Source organism: Phyllopteryx taeniolatus, chromosome 12 (assembly GCF_024500385.1).
Source record: "Phyllopteryx taeniolatus isolate TA_2022b chromosome 12, UOR_Ptae_1.2, whole genome shotgun sequence".
NCBI classification, from domain to species: domain Eukaryota; kingdom Metazoa; phylum Chordata; class Actinopteri; order Syngnathiformes; family Syngnathidae; genus Phyllopteryx; species Phyllopteryx taeniolatus.
Genome location: NC_084513.1, coordinates 24517591 through 24542570, shown reverse-complemented (window position 1 = coordinate 24542570; position 24980 = coordinate 24517591). Strand labels below are relative to the sequence as shown.

The 24980-nt window shown below is 45.3% G+C and overlaps 1 protein-coding gene across 2 annotated transcripts; it reads left to right on the top strand.

Moving 5' to 3' along the window:
* The first annotated feature begins 90 nt into the window (after positions 1–90).
* On the top strand, positions 91–24980 carry ndufv3 (NADH:ubiquinone oxidoreductase subunit V3). Of its 2 annotated transcripts, none has more exons than XM_061793364.1 (4): positions 91–249; positions 5729–5822; positions 15906–16121; positions 24596–24980. In XM_061793364.1, the coding sequence occupies exons 1-4, from the start codon at positions 214–216 to the stop codon at positions 24763–24765; spliced, it is 516 nt and encodes a 171-aa protein (XP_061649348.1). In that variant the 5' UTR covers positions 91–213; the 3' UTR covers positions 24766–24980. The 2 variants fall into 2 exon arrangements, with proteins under 2 accessions (XP_061649348.1, XP_061649347.1); XM_061793363.1 differs by having other exon boundaries at positions 15903–16121.

Below are 24980 nucleotides of genomic sequence, written 5' to 3'. Positions count from 1 at the left end.
CGAAGAAGAAGAAGAAGAAGAAGAAGAAGAAGAAGAAGAAGAAGAAGAAGAAGAAGAAGAAGAAGAAGAAGAAGAAGAAGAAGAAGAAGAAGAAGAAGAAGAAGAAGAAGAAGAAGAAGAAGAAGAAGAAGAAGAAGAAGAAGAAGAAGAAGAAGAAGAAGAAGAAGAAGAAGAAGAAGAAGAAGAAGAAGAAGGAGGAGGAGGAGGAAGAAAATGGCGATTTCCATCCTCCGACTACGGACATCCAAGGTAGTGCCCGTTCCACTTTAAAAAATACCGTATAATAATTTCAATTGTCAGTGGCCATTCCCTACTTATCAGCGGGTTCGGTGAATTTCTTTATGAAGAACAACTGTTAAATGCTTTTCACTTTAAGAACGAATTTCAGCGTTGGAAAAAAACCAAAAACGGGTTACTCTCTGAACTCGCAACCATTTGCGCGTATAGACCTTCTTAACTCTTTAACTGCCAGCCGTTTCCTGAGCAGGGAGCCCTTGACTGCCAGGCATTTTCGAGCAATTTCACTCATTTTTCAAGCCCCATTGAATATTGTGTACTATGACTATGTAAACACCAAAACCACCAAAAGAAAGATCAGACTCAATTCTTTCATCAGGAAAAAAGTTTGTCTCTAGCTTATACCGTTCTTTAGTAATCAGCAATCAAATATAGGCTGCTTTCATCTGTATCTTGTTTTGGAGGGGGAAAAAACTGAGAAAACAGCCTTTTTGTGAAAGAAGACAGATCAAGCTGAACAATTACTTTAACACCAATATTTTTGTTCTTTAGTGAAAATCTCACATCTGAACATAAAACAACACTGCGAAAGTACTTTCTGACAGAAAAAGTAATTTATTTACAAGTATAACTGTGTACAGAATTTACATTAGACAAAAATGCATGAACAATTGAGGCTCCCACACTTTTTTTCCTCCAAATTCTCCTCCTCTACTGTTTGCTCAAAAGTCCAGGTTTTTATTACCTTGCACATAAAATCTAGCAAAGTTTTATCCACATCTGGATTTGATTCTTTGGTGGCGGTGAATGGGATCTTGTGTGGTTGTCGTTGTCCTTGAAACCAGTCCGTACTTCTGCTCAAAGCACAACCTTTGCAGTTTAGAAACAAGATAACCGATCCGATCACAAGTTGGAGCAATGTGTCAATATTATAAGACTTGTTCATTTACTGTATATACTTGTGTACTTAATTGCTCAAAAATTATTTTCAATAAATAATGTTTTTGTTCATCTATTTATGCCAGTGAGGCATAGTGACAGACAGAACAAAGGAATGGTCTTCTATTAGATGGCAGGAAGTAAATACAGTAATTAATGTGTCCACTTTCAGTGCCATTTTTATTTGTTGGTGTGCCGTGAGATTTTCCAATTGTATGTTCTTTGGCTCCATAAAGGTTGGAAATCTTTGAAAGCCGTATTGTATTAAAAGTACGTGATCATACCTCAAGCAATCCTTGAATGGAAGTTCTCTCCCGAGCACCGGTGACCACCAACACGTTTTTCCCCATTTTGTTCTTACAAACACACAGCCCGATTCATTATTGTTGTCGTCGCCATGGTAACGAGTGTATCTGGTCGCGTTTGAGTTGACAAGATGAAGCCCAGTGATCGTAAAAAACGGGATGCGGTGGTATCGGAATACAAGATTTTATTGCAGTAGTTTGACATAGTGCAGCCCTATGGGGGGCACAAGCCAGTGCAAACTGTAGGCTGGTCCCAAGCCCGGATAAATGCAGAGGGTTGTGTCAGGAAAGGCATCTGGCTTAAAACTTTGCCAAAAAAATATGAGCGTTCATCCAAAGAATTCCATACCGGATCGGTCGTGGCCCAGGTTAACAGCGTCAACCTGTAGGGCCTGGTTGACCTACCGTGGGTTGAAGTCGAGAAAAAAGAAGAGGTGGAAAGCTGGTTCTTCGGCAGAAAGAGAAGAGGAAAGCACAGAGCCTAGAACTGAATGTGGGGACTTTGAATGTTGGGACTAGGACAGGAAAATCTCGGAAGTTGGTTGACATGATGATTAGGAGAAAGGTTGATATATTGGGTGTCCAGGAGACCAGGTGGAAAGACAGTAAGGCTTGAAGTTTAGGGGCAGGGTTTAAATTATTTTACCATGGTGTAGATGGGAAGAGAAATGGAGTCGGGGTTATTTTAAAAGAAGAGTTGGCTAAGAAAGTCTTGGAGGTGAAAAGAGTATCAGATCGAGTGATGAGACTGAAATTTGAAATTGAGGGTGTTATCTATAATGTGATTAGTGGCTATGGCCCACAAGTAGTATGTGACCTAGAGGTGAAATAGAAATTCTGGAAGGAGCTCGACGAAGTAGATCTGAGTATCCCAGACAGAGAGAGAGTCATGATTGGTTCAGATTGTAATGGATATGTTAGTGATGAAGAAGTGATGGGTAAGTACGGCATCCAGGAAAGGAACTTGGAGGGACAGATGGTGGTAGACTTTGCAAAAAGGATGCAAATGGCTGTAGTGAACACTTTTTTCCAGAAGAGGCACGGACATAGGGTGACCTACAAGAGCGGAGGTAAAAGCACACAGGTGGATTACATTTTGTGCAGCCGATGTAATCTGAAGGATGCTACTGACTGTAAGGTATTGGTAGAGGAGAGTGTGGCTAGACAGCATAGGATGGTGGTGTGTAAGATGACTCTGGTGGTGGGGATGAATATGAGGAAGACAAAGGCAGAGCAGAGAACCATGTGGTGGAAGCTGAGACAGGACGAGTGTTGTGCAGCTTTTCGGGAAGAGGTGAGACAGGCTCTCGGTGGACAGGAGGAGCTTCCAGAAGACTGGACCACTGCAGCCAAGGTGATCAGAGAGGCAGGCAGGAGAGTACTTGGTGTATTTTCTGGCAGAAAAGGAGAAAAGGAGACTTGGTGGTGGAACCTCACAGGACAGGAAATCATACAAGGAAAAAGGTTAGCTAAGAAGAAGTGGGACACTGAGAGGACCGAGGAGAGGCGAAAGGAATACATTGAGATGCGATGGGCAAAGGTAGAGGTGGCAAAGACCAAACGAGGCATATGATGCCATGTATGCCAGTTTGGATACTAAAGAAGGAGAAAAGGATCTATACAGGCTGGCCAGACAGAGGGATAGCGATGGGAAGGATGTGCAGCAGGTTAGGGTGATTAAGGATAGAGATGGAAATATGTTGACTGGTGCCAGTAGTGTGCTAGCTTGATGGAAAGAATACTTTGAGGAGTTGATGAATGAGGAAAATGAGAGAGAAGGAAGAGTAGAAGAGGCAAGTGTGGTGGACCAGGAAGTGGCAATGATTAGTAAGGCGGAATTTAGAAAGGCATTAAAGAGGATGTAAAATGGAAAGGCAGTTGGTCCTGATGACATTCCTGTGAAGGTATGGAAGCATCGAGGAGAGGTGGCGGTGGAGTTTTTGACCAGCTTGTTCAATAGAATTCTAGCGCCTGAGAAGATGCCCGAAGAATGGTGGAAAAGTGTGCTGGTGCCCATTTTTAAGAACAAGGGTGATGTACAGAGCTGTGGGAACTATAGAGGAATAAAGTTGGTAAGTCACACAATGAAGTTATGGGAAAGAGTAGTGGAGGCTAGACTCAGGACAGAGGTGAGTTTTGTATTTTCAAGACCATAAGGCGCACTTAAAAGTCTTAAATTTTCTCCAAAATGGACGGGGCGCCTTATTATGCGGCGCACCTTATGTGTGAGTTCCAACATCTATAAATGTTGTTGTGATGAGCGCTCCGCTTGACTTTTTATTTTTTTGTTTTTGTTTTTACTTTTTTGACCGGAGCATTTCCTGCCGACACGCTGCTATTCTCTCCACCGGCTCACAACGTCCCGAGTCGAGGTCAGCAGCGCCCCATCCCCACTATACGCAGTGTTGGTGGTGCACTGCTTCCCCCTCCTGAGACGCCGGATGGTGGACCAGAATTTCCTCGAAGCCATCTGTAAGTCTTTCTCCATGGCCTCACCGAACTCCTCCCATGCCCGAGTTTTTGCTTCAGCAACCACCAAAGCTGCATTCCGCTTGGCCAGCCGGTACCCATCAGCTGCCTCAGGAATCCCACAGGCCAAAAAGGCCCGATAGGACTCCTCCTTCAGCTTGACTGCAACACTCACCGTTGGTGTCCACCAACGGGTTCGGGGATTGCCGCCATGACAGGCACCGACCACCTTACGGCCACAGCTCTGGTCGGCCGCCTCAGCAATAGAGGCGGGGACCATGGTCCACTAGGACTCGATGTCCCCCACCTCCCCCGGAACGTGAGTAAAGTTCTGTCGGAGGTGGGAGTTGAAACGCCTTCTGACAGGGGATTCCGCCAGACGTTCCCAGCAGACCCTCACAATACGTTTGGGCCTGCCACGTCGGACCGGCATCTTCCCCCACCATCGGAGCCAACTCACTACCAGGTGGTGATCAGTTGACAGCTCCGCCCCTCTCTTCACCCGAGTGTCCAAGACATGCGGTCGCAAGTCCGATGACACGACCACAAAGTCGATCATCGAACTGCGACCTAGGCTGTCCTGTTGCCAAGTGCACGTGTGGACACCCTTATGCTTGAACATGGTGTTCGTTATGGACAATCGGTGATGAGCACAGAAGTCCAATAACAGAACACCGTTCGGGTTCTGATCGGGGGGGCCGTTCCTCCCAATCACGCCCTTCCAGGTCTCACTGTTTTTGCCCACGTGAGCATTGAAGTCCCCGAACAGAACGATGGAGTCCCCAGCGGGAGCGCTCTCCAGCACCCCCTCCAAGGACTCCAAAAAGGATGGGTACTCTGTACTGCTGTTTGGTGCATAGGCACAAACAACAGTCAGGACCCGTCCCCCCACCCGAAGGCGGTGGGAGGCTAGCATCCCATCCACCGGGGTGAACCCCAATGTACAGGCGCGGAGCCGGGGAGCAATAAGTATAACCACACCTGCTCGGTGCCTCTCACCGTGGGCAACTCCAGAGTGGAAGAGAGTCCAACCCCTCTCGAGAGGACTGGTACCAGAGCCCAAGCTGTGCGTGGAGGCGAGTCCGACTATATCTAGTCGGAACTTCTCGACCTCGCACACCAGCTCAGGATCCTTCCCTGCCAGGGAGGTGACATGCCACGTCCCTAGAGCCAGCTTCTGTAGCCGGGAATCGGCTTGCCAAGGTCCCCGCCTTCGGCCACCACCCAGCTTGCACTGCCCCCAGGTGGTGAGCCCATGGGAAGGGGGGCCCACGTTACCCTTTCGGGGTGTGCCTGGCAGGGCCCCATGGGTGCAGTCTCGGCCACCAGGCGCTCGCCTTCGAGCCCCACCTCCAGGCCTGGCTCCAGAGGGGGGCCCCAGTGACCCGCGTCCGGGCAAGGGAAACCTGAGTCCATTTTATTTGTCTTTATCATAAGGGGTCTTTGAGCTGTGCTTTTTCTAGTCCCTCACTTAGGACCTGTTTGCCATGGGTGACCCTGCCAGGGGCATAAAGGCCCAGACAACTTAGCTCCTAGGATCATTGGGACACACAAACCCCTCCACCACGAAAAGGCGACGGCTCAAGGAGGGGCCAATGACATTCCCTTTTAAATAAATTGAAAATTTTACAGCTAATCTATCTGAACGGTTTTGCTAGTGATGGGCAGATCTCACTAATGGATGATCAGAATCGGCAGCATGTTCCCCTGATCGGACGGCACCCCTATTAACATCATAATGTTTTTCTACTTGTACCAATATTTGTCCTCTTTTGTAGTGTTACCAGTTGGAGAACTGGGGCATCCTGAGGACCTGCATATCTGCTTTGTGCACCACTCATACTGGAGAGGCTACAAAGAAGGCAGAAAAGAGTATGTAGGAAATTTAAGTTTTTTTTCAGTTATGGTTTGTGGTTTCATTGTGTTGCAGGTATTAGGCTGGTTTCTGTTTTTGTTTGTCTTCACTCTGTTTGAATATAAACATTCTGCATAAATATTGAATTTTATTCACAGGTTTGTTTAATATTTGTTTGATAATGTTGCTTCAGCTTTTTCTACATTTTGTTACGTGATAGCCCATTGAGAAAAAAATAAAAATAAAAATCCCATGTACATCAATTATGTAATATCCAGGAGGACAGGAGGGGCCCGTACCCCCCCCCCCCACTTTTTCAGAGGGCAGCTTTACCATCCAGCACCCATTGCATTTTCTTCCATGTAAACATTTAATGAAATAATTGTAATATACTGTCCTTAGTTGTTATTCTAGCTACCGTGATTTCTTATGTATAACTCTCCCTCAAGTATAATGCGCATTCCCAAAGTTGACCTAAAAAATATGGAAAACCCTTCTACCTATGAAAAATGCGCACCATTGATTTGCTGCCATCCATATGTTCAAAACATTATGAATTATCTGTATTTTTATTCTGGTCGGTTCATATTTTTACTCTGGCAAGTTTTTCAAATGATCATCTGTGTACAAATAGTTAATAATAATATAATAATAGTAATAATAGTAATATTACCTTGTAATAATAATAATAATAATTAATGGTAATAATAATCTTTGTACATGCGCTGACGTACCGCCCATATTTTTTTTTTCATCTGGTGTCGGGACAGGCCACAGGCTATGCTTGATGTAGGGAAAAAAAACTTTCCGGTTCCTGTAATTGTTAGAACAGAGTCCCTTGACCAACTAAAATAAATGGTCAGTGATGGTGTAATATTTTAGTAGTACTGTTTATACGTAGGTGGCCGACTGGTTAGCACATCTGCCTCACAGTTCTGAGGCCCCGGGTTCAAATCTGGCCTCGTCTGTGTGGAGTTTTCATGTTCTCCCCGTGCCTGTGTGGGTTTTCTACGGGTACTCTGGTTTCACATCCCAAAAAGATGCATGGTAGGTTAATTGAAGACTCTATATTGCCCTTAGGTGTGAATGCGAGTGTGAATAGTTTTGTTTATATGTGCCCTGTGATTGGCTGGCGACCAGATCAGCGTGTACCCCGCCTGAAGGAGCACATCAAAAGCAGAGACCAGAAAATCTGACTTCTCACCCGGACTTTAAATTAATTAACAGTAGGCTTTACACGATCAGGATTTTTGGAACCGATCACCGATCAGCAAGTTTAAAAAAACGATAACCGATCACAAGATGGAGGAATGTGTCTATTTAAATGACCTGTTCATTTACTGTCTATGCGATGTACTTAATTGCTCAAAACATTAGATTTAAAATAATGTATCTTTGTTCCTCTATTTATGCCAGTGAGGCATAGTGACAGACAGAACAAATGATAGATCGTCTTCTATTAGACGGCAGGAAGTAAATACAGTCATTCATGTATTTTTGTTTGTCGGTGTGCCGTGAGATTTTTCAATTGTATAATATGTTCCTTGGCTCCATAAAAGTTGGAAATCGGTGCTCTTGTCAGATCATGTATTCGTGTAGCATGATTCGACAGAACAGCGGCGTATTTACGTACAACCGTCAGTGCTAGCAGTAGCTTGCTAGGCTACATAACGTTTTGTTGCCTGCTTGCGAGCCGAATCGTATTAAAAGTACGGGAACATACCTCAAGCAAGCCTTAAACGAACGTCCTCTCCTGTCCTGGGCACCGGTGACCACCAACACACATTTTTCCCCATTTTGTCCTTATAATACAGTCGGCGCGATCCACTCTTGTTGTCGTCGCCACGGTAACGAGTGTACCCGGTCGCATTTGAGTTGACAAGATAAAGCCCAATGATCGAAAGAAGCGGGATGCGGTGGTATCGGAATACAAGATTTTATTGCAGTAGTCTGACATGGTGCAATCGTGAAAGAACAAATTTGTCTTGTAGTCTTATCCGGCCGGGCATTACGTGTTGTCTGTCTCAGACGTGTTGTCTGTCCCACACCGCCGACATGTTTATTTTTTAAAATAACTTCATTGGCCGTCAGTTATTTACAGTACTATGTCAAAAGAAACGCGAAAAGGCTAAAAATAAACTAGCTTTTGGATTCAAATATACTGTGCACGATGGTGACGAGGAGTAAATGTCTTTTGCAGAGTCATTGATCGGATCGGCGAATTATGACATTAAAGTCGATCAGTATAAAATGCTAATTATCGGTCAATATCGACGAGGCCGATAAAATCGGTGTAAAATCTAATTAACAGTTACCCTAGAAACCTGGGCTCCCAGAAGACCCCGTTTGTGCAGGTCTCAAGATACCGACCCAAAAAGTTTGAAAATCTGCTGATCTCTCATGCCAAGATAGAAGTTCAAAGGATCATTTGCCCTTTGTTTGGAGCCCAGCGACACCCACTGCCGGTGGAGGGGTCACTGGCAACGGCGACAACACTCGGCTTCACCGAATTTGAATGTTGTGACATTTTTAAGAACTTTCCATGAATGCTCCAAGTGCCTACCACCACACCAATGTCACGAGTGATTGTATTTCTCCGAATTGGAATGTCTGCTAGTTATATTTGTTTGTCAACTGAATATGTTTGTGTTTATCGCAAAACGAACACAGAAATGTTATACAAACAAACAGTAAGTGTTATTAGCCACTACGTAAGGTTGAACCACTCCTTGCATGGATTAAACGGGGTGTGCGTGACAATGCAAAGCTGGAAACCGCTTTCTTTATCTTAGATCCAATAGTTATTTTATCCCACTGGTTTTCCGCACATTAAGAGGCCGGGGTGCACTCCCTCTCTCCCGCTCTCCCGCTTGTGCATAAAAGACCGAAGCTCCTTTATCTTTCCTTGGCGCGCTCGCTCTGGCTTGTTCGTTCAATCAGCCAGGAAGCCCCACCTCTCACCATGAGGTGGCGAGGACGCGCCTGACCTTCCCCCGTGCGGGTGCTTGGGCAGCTCACGGACAAAACTCCGTTGGAAAGGAAACGGGCGCCGCACGTCTGCTCCGAGCGCCCGGTGTCCAGGCCACTCCCGGGCTTCGGCCCCTCTGCACTTGAAGTTTTTTTGTTTGTTTTCTTCCTCCTTTTTCCGTCAAAACCACCTGCCCTCGACCGGACCGGCCACGCATCCAGATCGACCAGCCAGCTCCACGCAAACCAAGTCCAACGGGCAGTCTACTAAAGTACAGATAGGTGCATATTTGGGTTTACATTAACGGCAACAGGAATCCCAGGTTTATGCGTTGCGCGCCGGACATCCTCACATCACACCTACATCACAAGTTCGACCTGCTTTACGAATGTTTACCTGTACCTTGTTTTCCTTTTGTCTGCATTGTTTCCCTGTAGTTACACCCCTGAGAGATTTCATTAAATTTGAAATAAAACCCACTGCCTGTATTGTGTTTGGATACGATAAGAGACCTCTGGGTTCTAGAACTAATTCCTGGAGCAACCTTCAAATTATGAAAAGTTTTTTCGTCACTTTTTTACCTAAAGTTTTACATGTCTAAAAAGAGACGTGGTGCCCCTTTTTGAGATAAAATAGTCTGATTTTAACGGTAAAACGTAACTCAGAGGAACCCGGAAGTGAACACAAGCGTTCAACTTCATTTCTCAAATAAATTACGTCTTATCCCAAATCCATGTACGCTACACACTATATTGCCAAAAGTATGCACTCACCTTCCTTGACGCCGATATGAATTTAAGTAACATCCCATTCTTAATCCATAGGGTTTATTATGACATCGGTCCACCCTCTGCAATTATGACATCTTACACTTCTCAGAAGGCTTTCCACAAGGTTTAGGAGTGTTTATGGGAATTTATGACCATTTTTCTAGAGGCACATTTGTGAGGTTACCTACTGATGTTTAGGGTTGAGAATCGAGAACTGATTGGAACCGAGACTAACGTTCCGGTTCTCCCGGAATCGTTCAAATTTTAAAATTTCTGTTCTCAATTTCAATACCTACAGTCTGCGGACCCCGAAGAAGGAAGTGGCGAAAACCAACAAAGAACGCGCACAAACACGTGCTTGTGCCCAACAGAACAAAAGTGTCTTGACTTTGTTAAAATATATGACCAGGCGCCTCAGTGCAATACTTGGAATAAGATTATATTGTGCAAAGGAGGCTTTCCCGATCTGTAGAACTCTGACGTCCTCCAACCCTTATCCTACACCGCGCGGAACTTCAGTGAAGTCAAATTTGGTGACTGAAGCAATAAAATAAGTCTATGCCAACATTGAGGCAGCTAACAAGTTAAACGGTGAGTTGCTCTTTTCCGCTGATGTTTGTTAGCATTTATTTTTGTCATCAAACCAACGTAAGAGCCGATGACAGAAAAAAAACTCATTGAGATAAAACGTCACCAAAAGTCAAACTTTACGTCACAATGAATTGGGACAAAATTCACAAACGTCACAGTATCACAAACACTAAACTTGTGCTGCATCGGTGGGTAGATAAAGGAATCGTTTTATAGCATTTGGTTACATTCATTAATTATTCTTTTGTTACCCTGTAGGTTTACTTTCGTTTTCAATATTCACTGGTGTCGTGTGAAGTTACTTTTCGTGCCAAAATGCTGAGTTCTGGTGCATACCCTTCAAAATAAATGGCAACAAGCTTAAAACAGGAAGTTTTAAGTTTAATTTTAACAGTGCTATATTTAACTTTTAGGTGAAACATTAATTCATGAATATTGAGTCAATTGGGTTTGTTCAACACACATTGCCTTTTAGTTCCTAGGTTTGATTTTGATACTGGTTATAAAGAACCCTGAGTCAAATGTTCATTTTAGTCTATGCTGCGGGCTGCTAAGAAAATGCATGTTCATAATTTGGACAACCATTATTTAAACCATGCAAACTTATTTTGACCCAGCCCCCTAAAAGAATTGGAACTGAGAATCGTTTGGAACCGGAATCGAAATGAAGAACCAGAATCGGGATCGGAATCGGTCAGATTCAAATAATGCCCAACCCTACTGATGTTCTTTGTGATGTTTAGAGCTCTAATTTATCCAAATATTTTCTGTAGGGTTGAGGTCAGGATTGTGCAGGCCAGTCAAGTTCATCCACATAAAACTCTCTCATCCATGTCTTTATGCACCTTGATTTGTGCACTGATGCACAGTCATGTTGGAACAGGAAGGGGCCATCTCCTGACTGTTCTAACAAAGTTGCAAATGTCCAAAATATTAGCCCTAGAGCTCCAGTGAGAGGAACTCAGAATTCTTCAGCATACCAAGACATTTTGGACAGTCAAACAGTCAACTTCCTGTTCCAACATCTAATGTGCAACAATGCACAAAGCAAGGTCCATAAAGACCTGGATGAGAAAATTTGGTATGCATGAACTTCACTGGCTACCACAGGGTCCCGCCTTGAACCCAATAGAGCACGTTTGGGTTGATTTTGAGTGGACAGTGAGCGAGGCCTTCTTGTTCAATGTCAGTTTGTTACCTCACAAATGTGCTCCTGAAAGAATGGGCAAAGATTCCCATAAACTCACTCCGAAACCTTGTTGAAAGACTTCCCACAAAAGTTGAATCTGTTACAGCTGGAAAGGGTAGACCGACATCATATTCAACCATATGGATTTAGAATGGGATAGTGCTTAAAACCATGTGAGTCAAGGCAGGTGAGCCAATACATTTGGCAATATCGTGTATCAATAAACAATTTAACATTAATTTAGGAAACATTTGTGCAAGAAACCTTTTTGTGCATGAAACATTTGTGGATAGTGCAGCAGAGGTGGGACAAAGTCATTGCTTTGCAACTCATAAGTCTCAAGTCTCTGCTTTCAAGTCCCGAATCAAGTCTGAAGTTGAGACATGCAAGTGACATTCAAAGCCAATTGTCAAAGGGTCGATAGTGTCATGTATCACGAACAATGGTGTTATGCAACATATTTTTGAATTCCTTTGAAATTATGTCAGGGGAAACCGCATCCCATGCGTCTTTTATCCATGCGGTTACTTGCACCAGTTCGGGTTTCCTTACGTTGCCACCTGCAGTGAATGTATGAGTCCCCAAAGTCATCCACTCGTTGCATTTCTTCCGCATGGGATTTTCAAAGGGCAATTGCACGATACGTCTATTACCTGCAACTGCGCAGTCATGCCACCAGGAATGATCACCAAGTCAGTTTTGGTTTCTTTTAGGATTTGTTTGATATTCGACATTCGATGGCACCGAAAGGCATCCAAGCACCAGCATTTTGGGACGGAGTCGCTTGTGGTTACAGCAGACGGACCTAATCCAGTCCTTGGGAAGTGCCTCATCAATCCACAAACCATTTGGGCGGCATCTCACAATGACACCCTTTGGAAACTGGCAGTTCTTGGAGTTTTTCATTTAAAGATTATGTATGGCTTCATCTTAATTCCATCTGCGTAAGCGCCCAGCAATACAGTAAAGTGTTTTTTTTTTTTTTTTTTAGTTCCCAGTAGACTTCATCTTCACTGTTTTTCCTCGTTTCTTCATCAATTGTGTGCTTGGTAGATCAAAGGTGTGGGGTGTTTGATCAGCATATGCTATGCAGCCAGTTTTGTATTCTCGCTTCTTTCTCAACCGAATGAGGAATTTCTGGTATTTCGTCAATTCGGCTGGAAGACGTGCAATAGTTGTTCTGCGCCCATCAGCGCGGTTTTGCCTCCTCGTAAATATTTATCACCAGTTAGCGGAAGCTCTGAAGTCTTGGTAACCTTTATTCCTCATCATTGAGGAATCATTCCTCATCCTCATCATAACAAGATGGCGCCTACCAGTGTGGTCGCCTCGGTAACGCGCTCTCTAGTATTGTTTTTGTGTTTTTCGTCCGTCTTTGGAGACCTTACACGACTCACTTAAACAAGGGGAGACCTGCTAACCATCAAGGAGGCTTCTCCGGACTTTCTGTAACCAACTTTAGCAAATCTGCTCAGTTTTTTCCCCGAGTTACTCACCGGAGCGGCGTCCGCGGTTTTCGGCGCATGGAGACGGAAGCGGCGCCACAGAGGGAAACGGGCCGGCATTCAGGTGAAACTCCGCAAGAGAGGACACAGATTGGCGTTCCCGTCAATCCACTTCGCGAATGTACGCTCCCTACCCAACAAAATGGACGAGCTTCATCTTCTGTTAAAGACCAGTAAAGACTTCGGACGTTCCGCGGCCATGTGTTTCACGGAGGCCTTTGCGACGCTGTACCCGATGGCGATGTCATGCTTCCCGGCTTCCACATTCATCGAGCGGACCGCGACATGGAATCATCGGGGAAAACAAAGGGCTCTATATCAACGAAAAATGGTGTACGGACGTCACGGTGCTCAGCACACACTGCAGCCCGCATTTGGCGTCGCTATTTTTAAACTGTAAACCATTCTACTTGCCACGTGAGTTCGCACCATTCATACTGGCTGGAGTCTACATACCGCCTCAAGCTAACATGAACGCCGCACTGCTAACGCTCGCCGAACAAGTCAACGAAATAAAAAAAAAAAAACACCCGGACTCACCCCTCATTATTCTCGGGGACTTTAACAAAGCTAAACTCAACCACAAACTCCCTAAATACAAGGAGCACATCGACTGTCCCATCAGGGAAAATAATACTTTAGACCACTGCTACACTACGGTAAAAAACGCATACAGTGCTATACCTCGTGCAGCCCTGGGCTCGTCTGATCACTACTTAATTCACTTAATACCGACGTACAGGCAAGAACTTAAATGCGCGAAGCCTACAGTGAAAACAGTCAAAAAGTAGACCAATGAATCCAAGATGGAACTTCAAAGCTGTTTAGACTGCACAGACTGGAGTGTCTTTGAAAATTCATCTGGCAGCCTGGGTGAATATACGGACACTGTCACATCCTATATTAGTTTCTGTGAAGAGGTTTGTGTACCAACAAAATCATTTCGCACATTCAACAACAAGCCGTGGTTCACTGCTAAACTTAAGCAGCTTCGCCAAGCTAAGGAGGACGCATATTAGAGCGGGGACAGGGCCCTGTATAATCGAGCTAGAAACCAGCTGACTAAAGAAATTAACATTGCAAAGAGGATCTATACAGCAAAGTTGGAAAAACAGTTTAGCGCAAACGACTCAATCAGTCTGGCATGCATTCCAATCGCTGACTAATTACAAGCGACGATCCCCCCAAGCTGAGAACAATAGCACACTAGCCAACGACTTGAATACCTTCTACTGCAGATTTGAAAAGGACAGTTTCACACCACACACCCACCCGGCCGCACCCGCGACCACAATCACACCTCTGACTTCTGCGTTAACCATCCATGAACAGGATGTGAGACGCATCTTCAAACAACAAAAGATTAACAAAGCGGCAGACCCGGACCATGTGTCCCCATCCTGCCTCAAAGTCTGCGCGGACCAGCTCGCTCCAGTCTTCACTCAGATCTTCAATAGATCTCTGGAAATGTGCGAAGTTCCATCCTGTTTCAAACGCTCCACCATCATTCCAGTCCCCAAGAAACCTGCAATCTTGGGTCTGAATGACTACAGGCCTGTCGCTTTGACATCTGTGGTCATGAAGTCCTTTGAACGTCTTGTGCTGGACCACCTCAAGAGTGTCACAGGTCCCCTGCTGGACCCCCTGCAGTTTGCCTACCAAGCGAACAGGTCTGCGGATGATGCAGTCAACATGGGACTGCACTTCATCCTAGAACACCTCGACAGTGCAGGGACCTACGCGAGGATCCTGTTCGTGGACTTCAGCTCAGCGTTCAACACCATCATCCCTGAACTCCTTTCATCCAAGCTTCTCCAGCTCAGCGTCTCACCAACTACCGGAGACAAATTCCTTGTGTGTTCTGGACATACTTGGCAAATAAAGATGATTCTGATTGTCAGTTTTTAGACTTAAGTTCAGCAGTGTTGATGCCACAGTCACTTATCCTGTGTCCTGCCACAATCTGCAGCAGCTCTTCCTCCATCTCTGGAAACGGCACGACTTTCCCACATCCTGAAGCTCTTGCATGTGCTTTTTCCTGGAAGATTTTCTCCTTCGGTTTCCTCCCCAATCTCTGTAGATTTAAAAGAAAACTACTCAAAGCAGCTTTAGAATAAGTCTGTAACAGTAAATGTGGAAAAAGTGAAGGGGTGTGAATACTTTCTGGTGTCACTGTATATCACAGGGCAATGAGGTCCATCACCAACTTTTACTCAACTTTAAATCCCCCACCCATTACCTTTCATTTTATGAGCCTGTTGGATGGTCCCCTTTATCTCCACTTCAATGAAAATATTAGTATATTGTTGTATGATTTACAAAAAGGGTTGAAATGTCATGATTTGGTCTCATTGATTGCTTTTAATACATTGTTGGATACACATCCTTTTGTAGATCTGCCTCATTTTTGCGGGTTTATGATCGAGTTTTGCCAGAAATATGGAAAACTGAAATTGTTGAATATGTTTTCCAGTATGTCTGTGTGGATTGTCTGTATTTTTTATTTCTTTTTTGTAACTGTGTTGCTGCCAGTTTTGGCCAGGACACGCTTGAAAAATAAATTTTAAATCTTTTGTCTGGTTAAATAAAAGTTACATTTATACATTACATTTGGAAAAAAAGCTTGCTGATTTTAATCATTCTCATCTATAATACTGAAAAAGCCCAGGATATGTTGCATTGTCACTTGCTAGTAAACACGGTGTTATTTCTTTGTGCGTTTTGACCAATTTTTATATTGTACTGTATTTTTAACGACACACTGAATAAAAACATGCTTGACATAAAAGTTCATTCTGATGCTGGAAAGCATGAATTCTATTTCCATTAATTTCAATGGGAAACGTTGCTTTCCATCGATCCATTCTCAAGACCGCTTCTCCTGTTCAGGGGCGCAGGGTGCTGGAGCCTATCCCAGGTGACTTTGGCCGAAAGGCGAACTACACCCTGAACTGGTCAACAGTCAGTCGCAGGGCATAGGAAACGCTGCTTTGGTTAACAAAGTTTCAGTTTGCAAACAGAGGTTCATTATTTTTTTTTAATTTAATATTTAACAACTGTTGTACTTTGCTCAGCAGGAAATGATCCAGATGAGAGAGCAACCCTGCTAACATACAAGACAGCAGTTTCCTTCCCAATGAGAGTTTTGAACCATGGAGCTTTTCCTACACAGCCTTGGGATATTGCAGCATCATTGTCCATTACCCCTGCAGGCAGAGTGGTGGATGTCATTGCTAATATTGAAAAAGCGCCTACTACGCAGGAAGCCTTTTCAGATTCAACACCTCCATTAGGTACTGCTGTGATTATCACAAATACACGTATCCCTGTGTCAGATAACGCTTTCTCTCCAGCTACAGCCCAAAGCTATGTAGCCACAAACAAGACACCATATTCTGAATCTGGTGATCAACCAAGTGCTAAAAGCACTTCCTCATCTTCCAGTGACTCTTCTGATTCTGACTCTGAAGACGATAAGATTGAAACTTGGACCTCTGTGCAAGAGGTACCAGAATTCCCACAGAATACACAAGCGAAGTTCTTACAAGTCTCATGTAAAGAGAACGGACATTCTAATGAAGCTAACAATGAGGTTTTACCAGAACATGAGGATATTCATGCCTCTGCTGCCTTGCCACCAGAAGTTGCATATGCAGAAGCATCTAAAAATACCAGGGAGGTTAAAAATGTTAGTGATGTCAAAGACCTAATGGACTCTACCCCACAATTCCAGCATGTGTCAGAAGATGTATCACAGATTAGAGAGACCGAAATACAAGATGAAGCAGGTTCTCCTTTAGAATTAATTGTGCGCGTAACATCTCCCACTGTCCCTGTTGGTGTTGAAAATACTGCAATTAAAGCTGTGACTAAGGTTTCATCTCCAGAACAGGACACAACTGATGCCTTTCTAGAAGTCACAGAGCCTGTGTATGCTGAGGTGTCTGCAAATACTATACCCCTGCTTGTAGAGGATGATTCTGTCCTTCAAGGAACTGTTGAAGCTCTTCCCAGAATTGTTGCATTGCCAGTGGATGATACTGCCCCCTCTGGAGCAATTACTGATGTTGCAACCATGGTCTCCACCTCAACGCAGAGTGCCATTGAGCTGTTGGACCCTTGGAGGGGAGGACAACAGACAGAGACTCCACCTGAAGGTATACATCGCAGCGTCCAATCAAATTATTCTGTAACCATTCTTCTCTGTGGATCTTTCTACCCTTGAAGATGACCATATTAGTATTTATTTATGTCAACATTTTCAGTATATTGGAAATGAGTTTGAGGTCTTTGGGTGATAGTTCTAGTTTTGGCATTTATACACCACCACTACTTCTTCTTTTCCTTTCGACTTGTCCCTTTAGGGGTCGCCACAGCGCGTCATCCTTTTCCATGTAAGCCTATCTCCCGCATCCTCCTGTCGAACACCAACTGCCCTCATGTCTTCCCTCACGACAGCCATGAACCTTCTCCTTGGTCTTCCTCTAGCTCTCTTTCCTGGCAACCTGGTCACTCCGAGAGCGAACCTCAACATCTTCGTTTCCGCCACCTCCAGCTCTGCTTCCTGTCGTCTCTTCAGTGCCACTGTCTCTAATCCGTACACCATGGCTGGCCTCACCACTGTTTTATAAACTTTGCCCTTCATCCTAGCAGAGACTCTTCTGTCACATAACATACCTTCCTCCACCCATTCCAACCTGCTTGGACCCGTTTCTTCACTTCCTGACCACACTCACCGTTGCTCTGGACAGTTGACCCCAAGTATTTAAAGTCCTCCACCCTTGCTTTCTTTTCTCCCTGTAGCCTCACTCTTCCCCCTCTCATTCATGCAAATATATTCTGTCTTACTTTGGCTAATCTTCATTCCTCTGCTTTCCAGTGCATGCCTCCATCTTTCTAACTGTTCCTCCACCTACTCCCTGCTTTCACTGCAGATCACAATGTCATCTACAAACATCATGGTCCACGGGGATTCCAGTCTAACCTCATCTGTCAGCCTATCCATCACCACTGTAACAGGAAGGGGCTCAGGGCTGATCCCTGATGCAGTCCCACCTCCACCTTAAATTTGTCTGTCACACCTACAGCACACCTCACCACTGTTCTGCTACCCTCGTACATGTCCTGTATTATTCTAACATACTTCTCTGCCACTCCAGACTTGCGCATGCAGTACCACAGTTCCTCTCTGGGTACTCTGTCATAGGCTTTCTCTAGATCTACAAAGACACAATGTAGCTCCTTCTGACCTCTGTACTTTTCCATCAACATCCTCAAGGCAAATAGTGCATCTGTGGTACTCTTTCTAGGCATGAAACCATACTGTTGCTTGCAAATACTCACTTCTGTCCTGAGTCTACACTCCACGACTCTTTCCCATAACTTCATTATGGCTCATCAACTTTACTCCTCTATAGTTCCCACAGCTCTGCACATCACCCTTGTTCTTAAAAATGGGCACCAGCACACTTTTCCTCCATTCCTCAGGCATCCTCTCACGCGCTAGAATTCTATTGAACAAGCTGGTCAAAAACTCCACAGCCACCTCTCCCAAATGCTTCCATACCTCCACAGGAATGTCATCAGGACCAACTGCCTTTCCATTTTTCATCCTCTTTAATGCCTTTTTAACTTCCCCCTTACTAATCATTGCCACTTCCTGGTCCACCACACTGGCCTCTCCCTTCTCTCTCATTTTCCTCATTAATCAACTTCTCGAAGTATTCTTCCATCTACCGAACACACTGCTGGCACCAGTCAACATATTTCCATCTCTATCCTTAATCACCCTAACCTGGTCCACATCCTTCCCATCTCTATCCCTCTGTCTGGCCAGCCTATATAGATCCTTTTCTCCTTCTTTAGTGTCGAACTTGGCATACATGTCATCATATGCCTCTTGTTTGGCCTTTTCCACCGCTACCTTTGCCTTGTGTCGCGTCTCAATGTATTCCTTTCGCCTCTCCTCGGTCCTCTCAGTGTCCCACTTCTTCTTAGCTAACCTTTTTCCTTGTATGATTTCCTGTACTGTGAGGTTCCACCACCAAGTCTCCTTCTCTCCTTTCCTGCCAGAAGATACACCAAGTACTCTCCTGACTGCCCCTCTGATCACCTTGGCTGCACTGGTCCAGTCTTCTGGAAGCTCCTCCTGTCCACCGACAGCCTGTCTCACCTCTTCCCGAAAAGATGCACAACACTCGTCCTGTCTCCGCTTCTCTGCTCTGCCTTTGTCTTCCTAATCTTCCTCCCCACCACCAGAGTCATCTTACACACTACCATCCTATGCTGTCTCACCACACTCTCCCCTACCACTACCTTACAGTCGGTACCCTCCTTCAGATTACATCGTCTGCACAAGATGTAATCCACCTGCGTGCTTCTACCTCCGCTCTTCTAGGTCACCCTATGTTTGCGCCTCTTCTGGAAAAAAGTGTTCACTACAGCCATTTGCATCCTTTTTGCAAAGTCTACCACCATCTGTCCCTCCAAGTTCCTTTCCTGGATGCCGTACTTACCCATCACTTCTTCACCACCCCTATTTCCTTCACTAACATCTCCATGTCCATGCTCAGAATTACTTCGTCTAGCTCCATCCAGAATTTCTCTTTCACCTCTTGGTCACATCCTACCTGTGGCGCAGGCCTTACTACCTTTGCACCTGGTCTCCTGGACACACAAAATATCAACCTTTCTCCTAATCATCATGTCAACCAACTTCTGAGATTTTCCTGTCATAGTCCCCACATTCAGTTCGAGGCTCTTTGCTTTCCTCCTCTCTTTCTGCTGAAGAACCCGCTTTCCACCTCTTCTTCGACTTCGACCCACAGTAACTGAATTTCCAACGACGGCCTGAAGGTTGACGGCGCCGGTGGCGGATGTTGTTAACCCGGGCCGCGACCGATCCGGTATTGAATTCTTTGGGTGAACGTTTATATTTGTTTGGCGAAGTTTTAAGCCGGATGCCCTTCCAGACGCAACCCTCTGCATTTATCCGGGCTTGGGACCGGCCTCCAGTTTGCACTGACTTGTGCCCCCTATAGGGCTGCATTTTTATACACCACCACAATGGCTTTTAAAACATCATTATACAATTGAAGTGTGGAATTCCAGCTTTAACTTAAAGTTTAACATTGGCATTTACAAATTAAAGATGGCATTACAGCTATTTTATGAACAGTAGCGAGATTTGCAGGAAGACACATAGTGTACATACGGTTAAAAGCAGAAGTTTCCATACACTGTATAAAAAGACGTTGGGTTTTTTGTGACGTGAAATCAGACTATTCTTTTCCAAAATTTCTTTTTGCTAAATGTTAGAATGAGTGGACTTTTGTAGATGCATTTTCATTACTTTTCGGAGTCAGAAGTTAACATACAGTAAAATGACTATGACTTTAAAGGTTCCATACCATCAGAATCCAATTCTTTTCTCCCGTTTTATTCATGTGTCAAAATGAGTCTGTGTCCTTGTTTGAGTTTGACATCTATGTGGTTTGTCGATTCAATGCAATAGCCTTTGAACGCCAAAGCCGCTTGCAAACGAGAGGATTTGAACTTGCCGATAGTAGATGTAGTTACGCCAATATTCAAGTACTGCTCACTTGGTGGTTGTTCCACGCCCATTCATCTAAAAATTGCGGAGTGACAATATGCGGCTGCGTGTTGTGCAAAGCTTAACCTTTGTGCCACCTGCCAAACTGAGGAGCTTCAGTTTATTTTGGGAGAAATTCCCAAGCATTTCGGAACCAGAATGGTGCTTTGTTCGGGCCCATTTCGTGGAGCATGGCTTTGTAACATCTGCTTTTACACACTGCTGGAAGTGCATTTCCGGGTTTGGAGCGAGTGAGCCAGCTGACTGAGCAGCCACCTCAAGCCATGCAATACATTTTAGAAAATCATACATTACATGTGTTTTACAACAATAATTAACTATACAGTATTTTTAAACTTGAATGTCACTGTCGCCAAAATGTGTGCGACAGATGAACGCCGTGAGCCGGTGACATAGTAATTGAATGGGTCCTGCTTCTAAAAATATCCTCCTTTTTCTTCACCCACGTGACACGTCCCCTCCTCTGTGGGGTTGCGACTTTTGACTAGTGGGTAAACACTCCAACGCTTAGTGAATTCTGCTTCACAATGATAGTGTGAGAACCCACTCCCCCCCACTCAACATCCAATAAAATGAAGATGAGGTCGGTATGCATTAGGGGTGCGTTGATCGGTTTTTATGCTGGCGATTCTCATAGCGATTATCCGGGGTGAGATCTGCCGATACTGAGTAAATGGATTAGCTGTAAAAAAAAAAATTATTTATGGTGAGTGCAATTGGTTATATGATCTGACATGTTTTTCTGGGTTTGCTTTGCAGCTGCTGCGTGCCTGGGCAGTGTGAAATGGGGAGGGGATGCTACTCAAGGGCTGGATAATCATGATTACTTTGATTGCTCTGCTATTGCTTTAACGCGATTATTCATTACCAAAAGTCAACTTAAAATATAACTTAAAAGAACAAGACAAATAAATTAGTAACAAGTAAAATAATAACAATTTTAAAAAACATCCATTCATCCATCCATTTTATACCGGTTATCCGAGGTCGGGTTGCGGGGGCAGTAGCCTTTAGCAGGGACGCCCAGACTTTCCTCTCCCCAGCCACTTCATCCATCTCTTCCGGGGGGATCTCGAGGCCTTCCCAGGCCAGCCGAAATACGTAGTCTCTCCAGCGTGTCCTGGGTCATCCCCGGGGTCTCCTCCCGGTGGGATGTGCCCGGAACACCTCAGCAGGGAGGTGTCCGGGAGGCATCCGAATCGGATGCCCCAGCCACCCCATCTGGCTCCTCTCGATGTGGAGGAGCAGCGGCTCTATGAGATCCTCCCGGATGACCTGAGCTTCTCACCCTATCTCTAAGGGAGAGCCCGGACACCCTGCGGAGGAAACTCATTTCGGCCGCTTGTATCCGGGATCTTGTTCTTTCGGTCACGACCCACACCTCGTGACCATAGGTGAGGGTAGGAACGAAGATCGACCGGTAAATTGAGAGCTTCGCCTTTCGGCTTAGATACAAAGTCCACATCACTGCAGACGCTGCACCGATCCGCCTGTTGATCTCCTGTTTCCTTCTTCCCTCACCCGTGAACAAGACCCCAAGATACTTGAACCCCTCTACTTGGGGCAGGATGTCATCCCCAACCTGGAGAGGGCACGCCACCCTTTTCCGACTGAGCACCGTGTTCTCAGATTTGGAGGTGCTGATTCTCATCCCAGCCGCTTCACACTAGGCTGCAAACTGCTCCAGTGAGAGTTGGAGGAAGCCAACAGAACCACATCATCTGCAAAAAGCTGAGATGTAATACTGAGGCCACCAAACCGGAACCCCTCTCCGCCTCGGCTGCGCCTTGAAATTCTGTCCATAAAAGTTATGAACAGAATCGGTGACAAAGGGCAGTCCAATTTACTGCCGGATATGCGGACCAAACTCTGACTCCGGTCGTACAGGGACCGAACGGCCCATATCAGGGGGTTCGGTACCCCATACTCCGGAAGCACCCCCCAAAGACTCCCCGAGGGACACGGTCGAACGCCTTCTCCAAGTCCACAAAACACTTGAACTCCCATGCACCCTCGAGGGTGTAGAGCTGTTCCACGGCCAGGACGAAAACCACACTGCTTCTCCTGAATCTGAGATTCGACTTCCCGACGGACCCTCCTCTCCAGCACCCCTGAATAGACCTTACCAGGGAGGCTGAGGAGTGTGATCCCCCTGTAGTTGGAACACACCCTCCGGTCCCCCTTTTTCCGGTCCCCCTTTTTAAAAAGGGGGACCACCACCCCAGTCGGCCAATCCAGAGGGACTGTCCCCGATGTCCACGCAATGTTCCAGAGGCGTGTCAACCAGGACAGCCCCACAACATCTAGAGCCTTTAGGAACTCCGGGCAAATCTCATCCACGCCCTGGGGCCTTGCCTCAACCCCTGAGATAGGAGAGGCCGCCTCGGAGAACCCAGACTCTGCTTCCTCGTCCTTCTTCAGTTTGACGGCATCCCTCACCATTGGTGTCCACCAACGGGTTCGGGGATTGCCGCCACAACAGGCAACGACCACCTTACGGCCTCAGCTCCGGTCGGCCGCCTCAGCAATGGAGGCGCGGAGCATGGTCCACTCGGACTCGATGTCCCCCGCCTCCCCCGGAACATGAGCAATGTTCTGTCGGAGGTGGGATTATGGCATAAATGATAATCACAAACCCAAGATTTTGGAAACGCACCCCAAAAAATAATTGTCAATAATTAGATCATTTAAAGTAGCACCAAAACATGAGTCCGGTCACAATGGGCCTGAGAAAACACCTACTGCAGCGCTCATCAATTGTGTCCGGAAATATATTCTGGGGAGTTTGTTTGTTGTAACGGAGTCTATGGAGTACCCTAAACTGGAAAAGGGATGGATTTGGCCGATCCACTGCCTGCTCATCTTACGATGGGGAGAATTCTTTGTCTCTCTCCTGAAGGAACATTAGCTCAGTATTGAGATTTTTGATGTCGTAATTTTTATTCAAGGAAATGATCCTCACCGCTTTTTGTTAGCTTGAGGCGGAATGTAAACGCCAGCCAGGATGAATGACGCAAACTCACGCGGCGAGTAGAATGGCTTACAGTTCAAAAACAGCGACTCCAAATGCGGGCTGCAGTGTGTGCTGAGCTCCGTGACGTCCGTACACCATTTTTCGTTGATATAGAAGCATATCCCGCCGCCTTTTGTTTTCCCTGTTAACTCTGCGATGCGGTCTGCTCGGTGAAGATGAAAGGCCCGGAAGCATGACTGCGCCATCGGGTACAGCGTCACAAAGCCAGGTCTCCGTAAAGCACATGGCGGCGGAACGCCCGAAGTCTTTACTGGACTTTATCAGAAGATGAAGCTCGTCCATTTTGTTGGGTAGGGAGCGTACATTCGAGAGGTGGATGGACGGAAACGCCAATCTGTATCCTCTCTTGCGGAGTTTCACCTGGATGCCGGCTCGCTTCCCTCTGTGGCGTCGCCTCCGTTTCCATGCGCCGAAGACCGCGTTCGCCGCTCCGGATTTGCGAAAGTTGGTGAAAGAAAGTTCGGAGTAGTCTCCCCTTGTGTAAGTGAGTCGTGTAATGTATCCAAAGACGAACGAAAAACACAAAAACAATACTAGAGAGCGCGTAACTGAGGAGACCACACTGGTAGGCGCCATCTTGTCTATCAACCATGTTCATGTTTTAACTTAACTGATTTCTATCCTCACCTTTTTTCATAGAGTTATGAATCGAGATCCTAAATTGCAATGTTTTACTGTGCTTTATCTAATTTCCCTCACAGGATAAAGTATCTATCCTACATTTCTGTCTGTCTGTCTTTCTAGCACCTCAACTCAGTGAATGACCTTCACCCCCTAACCCTAACCCACCCTTCACATTACCCACAAATGTCCCCTTCATTCCTCCATCCCACAAGCACAAACTTACTTTCCACGCAAGTAGGCTGCATCATCACACTTTACATTTTATCCTGCCGCCACAGGAAATGCCTCACCATTTTTTGTCAGGACGTGACGATGTAAATGATTTCTACATTCAGATTCCAAAGACAAACCATCGTCTGTCATTTCAGATATGACTAGAAAAGGAATATTTTACTTTATTGCAGTCTGTTCTCAGAGAATTAAGACAAGCTAACAGGACTAGATACATTTGCAAAGATACTCTAACTCGTTTTTATGCACTTTGCTTTCCTCTACAGAAGCTGCAACCATGGCCCCTGCTGACCCTGAGGGGACTTTTGAGAACAGCACATACAGAAATTACCAACACCACAGCTACACCCCCTATACCTTTGTAGACATGGATGTAGAGATGGCAAAGTATCGTCTCCCTCAGCCCACCTCTGGAAGACACTCACCAAGACACTAGGAAAGCACAGCTGGATACATATGGATGTATATTTAAATGGTGTGGTCTTAGGGTTTTGCTCTACAAAAATAACAAACAAAAAATGTAAAATGCCTGATTAAAAGTTGTCTTCAATATACAATCACATGTATTCAACAAAATGTTTATGTTGGCAGTTTTTCCATCTACTGTTCTTTTGTCACAAAACAGGCTGCAAAGAAATGTTTTGTATTCAA